General features: G+C 35.1%; 1 protein-coding gene across 1 annotated transcript; it reads left to right on the top strand.

Annotated features, from left to right (window-relative positions):
- The first annotated feature begins 1,297 nt into the window (after nt 1-1,297).
- LOC141613607 (protein FAR1-RELATED SEQUENCE 5-like) lies at nt 1,298-1,915 on the top strand. Its single transcript, XM_074432351.1, has one exon. It carries the CDS (start codon nt 1,298-1,300, stop codon nt 1,913-1,915), a length of 618 nt encoding a protein of 205 aa, XP_074288452.1.
- The last annotated feature ends 4,612 nt before the right edge of the window (nt 1,916-6,527 follow it).

The raw sequence follows: 6,527 nt of genomic DNA, 5'->3' as shown, positions 1-6,527 counted from the left end.
ATTCAATATACTTACTTACTTAACTACTTTTGTTGAAGGCATAATGAGTACAAGTGATGCAACTACGTCTTCTTCTACAAATAACAGCTTTAAGACACCAAGAACAAGAATTGAAACATTAAATGCACTCCAGTACATTCCATTCTGTCCAGAGGAAAAGAAACCTAAAGTAGGACAAGTATTCGAAACACTAGAATTAGCAGAGTTATTCTACAAAGAATATTGTACAATCTGTGGGTTTACGCCAAGACTTACAACAACAAAAAGGATTAAAGGCAATGAGTTACCAAACAGTTTTACATTAAGGAATGTTGTCTGCAATAGGCAAGGTGTAAAGGAAAGTAGGAAAAGGAAGAGGACAGATACTGATACTGATACTGCTGACAATGATGCACAATCTGATGTGACAGACATAAGCCGTGTGAGGCCGATTACAAGAATTGAATGCCGTGCATTAGTGCGGTTCAAATACCAAGAAAATGGAACTTATATTGTTACCAGATTCGATGAAGCCCATAACCATCCACTTGCTTCGCCTGAATCTACCATATTCTTGAAAGGAAACCGAAAAATGACAGAGGTATAGAAACAATTTGTCACAAAGGTAAAGGTGCTAAAACTAGGTGGTGTGAAAGCCTATAAAGGTTGGAAGGAGTTGTGTGGAGGTTATGACAACATTGGTGCTACTGAGGTTGATTTCAAAAACTTTGTCAGGGACATAAAAAACTACATTGGTAATTTTGATGCGCAAATGTTTGTTGAGAATCTTATTGGGAAAAAAGACACATGCAGTTCATTTTACTTTGATTTTATAGTAGATGAAAACAAGTGCATGGCTGGAGTGTTTTGGGCAGATCCGATCTGCATAAAGAACTACATGATGTTCGGTGAGGTGTTATCAGCAGATGCTACATATGGAACAAACAAGTACGATATGGTGTTTGTGCCTTTCACAGGAGTTGATCACCACAAAAGGTGCATAACCTTTGGAGCTGGGTTGATAGGTGATGAAAGTATTGAGTGTTACAGATGGCTGTTCAAGACATTTTTGGAAGCAATGGGCGGGTGCCAGCCGAGAATTATAATTACTGATCAGGACAAATCAATGAAGTCGGTAGTCCCGGAAGTGTTTAAGGAGTCAACACACAGACTGTGCATGTGGCACATAATGAAGAAACTAAGAGAAAAAGTCAGTTATCAATTGTTTCAAGATGAGGATTTTAAGACCAGGCTCAATAGGTGTGTTTGGAACAACCAACTTGAGCCTGATGAATTCGAAGAACAATGAGGGAAGATAATGACTGATTATCAACTTGTAGAACACGAGTGGTTTTCATATTTGTACGATATCAGGGAACAGTGGATCCCTGCCTATTTTAAAGATGTTTCCATGTCTGGCTTGATGAGGGTTACTTCTAGGTCTGAGAGTGAAAACAGTTTCTTTGACAGGTTCCTCACACCTCATTTGAACCTTGTTGAGTTTTGGGTGTGCTATGAGAGTGCCTTGGAAACACAAAGACACAAGCAGTCCAAGTTGAACAGTGACAACAAACACTCTGAAATCCCACGGAAAACAAACTCAAACCTTGAAGTCCATGCTTCTGAAATATACTCGCACAACATTTTCAAAGAATTCCAAACAGAATTGGTTGCAGCTTTGTTTGATTGCCGTTTTAAAGATGTGGAGAAGATTGATGAGACAAAAATATATATTCTAACAGACTTGCAGATGCCAAATAAGTCATGGAACGTAGCATATTCACCAGATAACATGGAGATTACTTGTTCTGTTCTATGTTTCGAGAGAATGGGCTTGTTGTGCAGTGCACCGCCTTTGGATTCTACACAACCAAGATTTTCGAAAATACCGAATCAAAGACATAATGCAAAGATGGACAAAAGCTGCAATGAGTAAGCCTGTCTTTGATAAAGATGGCAAACTTATAGATGTCTCTCAAAAGTTTTCTAACCGGAAAAGTTTGAGTACTGAGCTGTGGCAAGAGGTTTATTCTTGTGTCAGCTTAGCTGAGTGTGATGATAACGACATGAAGCTTTTGATTGAAAAACTGAGAGATATTAGATTGGATATGATTAGTAACATAAGTGTTCCAACAAAGAAGAAAGACAAGATGAAAGAAATAGAAAAGTATGTGGGCTGCAAAATACCTCAGAAGTTGGTGATTCATGTTCCTAAAAAATCTAAAAACAAGGGTAGGACCAAGGGCAAGAGAATTGAATCACAAATGTTAAAAGACCTAAAGAAGAGAGGAAAAGAGAAGAGGTACTGCAAAACATGTGGCCGCCAAGGACACAACTCTAGGACTTGCAAAGAAACAAACCATCTGACAGGTATGTATAATTTGGTTTCTTGTTAAAGCATATTACATTAATGTTAAATAATTATTAATTATACAACTATAGCGCATAGTGTTTACCTTCCAAAATCATCACTCTTATATGGAGGCACATAAGCTCTTTGTGCAATGAACATTATGGTTGTTCTGAAGGCACAGATGAGAATTTCAGCAATGTATATTTGGTTAACATTAAATGTATATCAATTTAGTTGTTCATTTTGGCTATTTTCTCCTTATAAAATCTAATATTTAATTTACATTCTGTTGCATATTCACCAAATACAACCATGAAGATGACGACGATGAAGGAGATGAATCTGATGATGTGGAGGACGACGATGAAGAAGATGAATCTGATAACGAAGTGAAAGATGCAAATTTTTGATTCAAAGATAGACATCCATAATATACACTACGAGAACATTCTTAAAGGCTTGTATGTACAATTCGATTTTACTGCCGAAGTACATTACTCTTATAGGTAAAGTATATTACATTTGTATTAAAGGATCATTATTGTTGTTCTGCAAGGAACATTCTTAAAGGCTTGTATGTACAATTCGCTTTTACTACCAAAGTACATTACTCTTATAGCCAAAGTATATTACATTTATATTAAAGGATCATTATTGTTGTTCTGCAAGGAACATTCTTAAAGGCTTGTATGTACAATTCAATTTCACTGCCAAAGTACATTACTCTTATAGCCAAAGTATATTACATTTGTATTAAAGGATCATTATTGTTGTTCTGCAAGGAACATTCTTAAAGGTTTGTATGTACAATTCGATTTCACTGCCAAAGTATATTACATTTGTATTAAAGGATTATTATTGTTGTTCTGCAGGGACATCATCAACTTGATTGGAATTGTTTTCCCAGAGTACAATAATTTGAAGGCGTTTTGCACAATAAACATTATTGTTGTTCTGCAAGAACATAATAAACTTTATTGAAATTTATTTCCGGAATATAACACTCTCTTGAATTGAAATTGTTTCAAACTTCAGGTTGTTCGAGTCGTAGCTTCCTCAATATATGTTACATTACTCACACACATGTCACAAACGAAACTAAAAGAATATTTACGGCTTGAATTCAGCATCTTCCTCATCTTCATCGTCGTATTTTTCCCATGGCAGTGGGTTTGAACGGAAATCCATTACCTTATTTAGTACAGCATCAAAACATACATTGCTTTCTGTTGAAATCATATATGAAATGTATTTCTTCCGCAGAATCAGTAGGGGAGCATCCTAGGAAAGTAAAGAAAACAAGGGGTTAGAACATGTACAAATGTGTACTGAATTATGTATTAATAATAATTGTATTACTTCTGAAACTCACATCGCCTTTTTTAAGCCCACAGGTCCAATTTAGATTACCCTTAAATGTCTCCATATGTCTTATAACGTAAACACACAATCAGTCTTGTTAGTGTTGTTCCTCCACTTCATCTTTGCAAGAATAGACTGCAGTTTTTTGATGCGATTAACTTTTACCTCTGAAACACCGATGTCTTTCAAGTATTCTGCTAGAACATTACGCTGGCGGAGAAGAGGGGAAAAAACATTAGGACACTAATAATTATGAGCTACAATATCACAAAAATAATAAAATTAAGACAGACCATATTTTTGGGGAAGGTACACTCTATGTAAAGTCATTGTACATTCATAATAATGAATAGGAACAAAGATGTAGTCTTTTTAAGCAAAAGAGAGCAAAAATCTTACAAATGACAAAGGTCTATCGTGGAAAAATTCTTCCGGTTTTCCGTCACGATGCACATTATCAATGATGATGAACTTATACTTGTTGTTGTCAATGACTAGTAAATGGTAATGCCTTTTATATATAATCGGGAAGAAGAATCAGAGATTTTAAAAGATTTAATTAGGCAACAAGCAAATTAAATATAACATGCAGAAAGAGTGTATATTGTCGATGCTAACCAAATCAATTCTATCTGGGTTAACCGAGAATTGGGTAAACTCTTCTTTCATTATATCCTTAATCACCATAAAATTTTCAACAGTGTCCAGTTCTCCTGGAAGCATCATTTGCATGCAAGACAAGTAAAGTTTCTGATGTTAATCAAGGGAAACAACATTAGAAAATTTACTTGTTGAAATAAGTTTATATAAATATTTGACTTACACACACAGCTGTGGTGAAAAAAAATCGATATGGCTCTGAAGAGTTTCTTCTAGATTCCTTGGCATTCAAAAGTTTTGCCCAACAATCGATCACATCACTCGTTAAATACTTAGATTGTCGTAGTGTTGCCATTTCAATACGCCGAAGAGAAATGTCACCCACATGCACAAGAAGTTCTCTGGTTCAGGACTACCAGTGTTAACTGAAAACAGGATACAGAACATTTTAAATTTAAATATAGTACATTAGTAGAGATATATATATATACCTGGCTAAATCGGTATGTTTTCCTCTACTATACGACACATAATCAGCAATGCAATTCTGAAAGTCAGTAAGAGGATTAATAATGCATGTATCTGTGCTTAGTAAATTACGATTTGCAAGGATGCTCAGAGACTCTGGTTGACTTGTTTCATGTTCATGAACATTTTGATTGTTGATGACTTTGCCCTTTGTAGTGTCAGCACTGTCAAGCACATTATGCTCATTTGTACTCTTGTCTTTTATCCTAGCTATGTCGTTTGTATTACTCACATCTGTCGTGCTGTCATTGTTCTCACAAACATCATTACCATCTGGTATATTCGCTTCTGTACAACCTACCTCCATTGTTCTCTTCTTAACCCTAGCAGTCTCATTGTTGTCACGGACACCAATATCATCGGTACTCTTTTCTTTCTTTCCAACTACCTCCTCTCCTATCTCCTCATCCCCAACAGTCTCATCACCACATTTATCCTCGTAGAATTCTTCATCAGACGAATCCACTTTCTTTGGGAAGGCTTTCTCTTGATACTGCTTCACCTTTGTTAGAATGTCATCACAAACAATGTTGCACTTGGATGAAACCAAAGTGCAAAGATATTTGATTCTCAATATTCAAAGTCCATCCATCTACAAAAGTTAGAATATCTTCAGGATAGGTAACTTATAAACAAGAATGTGCTTTTAATACTTTAAGAAAGATCATTTAATTAAACCAAAAGTACATTTACAATTATGGGATATAAATTGTTTAGAAACTTACGTTATTTTTTGTCAACCCACAAGTCCAATACTGACCCCCCTTGTACGTTTCCATGTGTTTCATTGTGTAAATACCACAGTCACCAACATTTTGATGGTTTCTCCAAGGCATTTTTAATACAGCAAGCTCCATTGCTCTTACTCTTTCCTTCAAATCACCAATGTCATTGAAATATTCTGCCAAAGCATTACGCTGCATGGAAAAATTCAGATCAAACTGTCTAGAGAGACCGTGCAAAAAATGACATTGTAAAAGAAAAAATAACCAATGAAAGGCAACTGAACAATTACCATATTCCAAGGTTTGTTTCCATAACGAGTTTTTCGGGTTTCATCATGCTGTTGATTATTAAGAATGACAAACTTGTTCTTCTCCATATTGAATACGAACAGGTAAAAATGCTTGTCGTATATTATTGGGAAAAAAACTGTTTTATATAAGAATAGATTAGAAGATACAACAGACATAAAATTTGTTACGAGAGTAAATTAGCAGCAGATAACACTATATATTGACTATATACATTGTTTGAGCTAACCATATCAACTTTTGTCAAATCAATAATCCCAGCATGATTTAACTAATTTCTAAGATGCTTCCTGAATACTTCCAATTGTCTTTCAAATTTGAATTCTTTCCTTTGCCCTTGAAATGCTTGCTGCACACACAGAGCATAATATTCTTCTATTAATATACACTTGTATAACATAAAATTAATGTAATATAGAATAAAATAAAATTTTACTTACAAATACGAGGGTCGAAGCAAAGAATCGACGTGGTGCTGAAGATTTTCTTTCAAGTTCATTGAAATTCAAGTAAGTTGACCAACAATCAACCACAGCATCTGCTATATACCGAGGTGGTTTTAGAGATGCAAAAAGATATCGGGTACCCACGACATTCTTAAACTCAAAAAGCTTTTCACTGGTTCAAACGTTACACAAAACAAGTCAGTTAATTACACATATGTACATTAT

The sequence above is a fragment of the Silene latifolia genome, chromosome 11 (assembly GCF_048544455.1).
Source record: "Silene latifolia isolate original U9 population chromosome 11, ASM4854445v1, whole genome shotgun sequence".
Taxonomy (NCBI): domain Eukaryota; kingdom Viridiplantae; phylum Streptophyta; class Magnoliopsida; order Caryophyllales; family Caryophyllaceae; genus Silene; species Silene latifolia.
This window is presented reverse-complemented; position numbering and strand designations above follow the sequence as displayed.

Bases quoted from the DNA above. Each gene is read 5' to 3' on its own strand.
- LOC141613607 (XM_074432351.1), top strand. From the start codon at position 1,298: ATGACTGATTATCAACTTGTAGAACACGAGTGGTTTTCATATTTGTAC.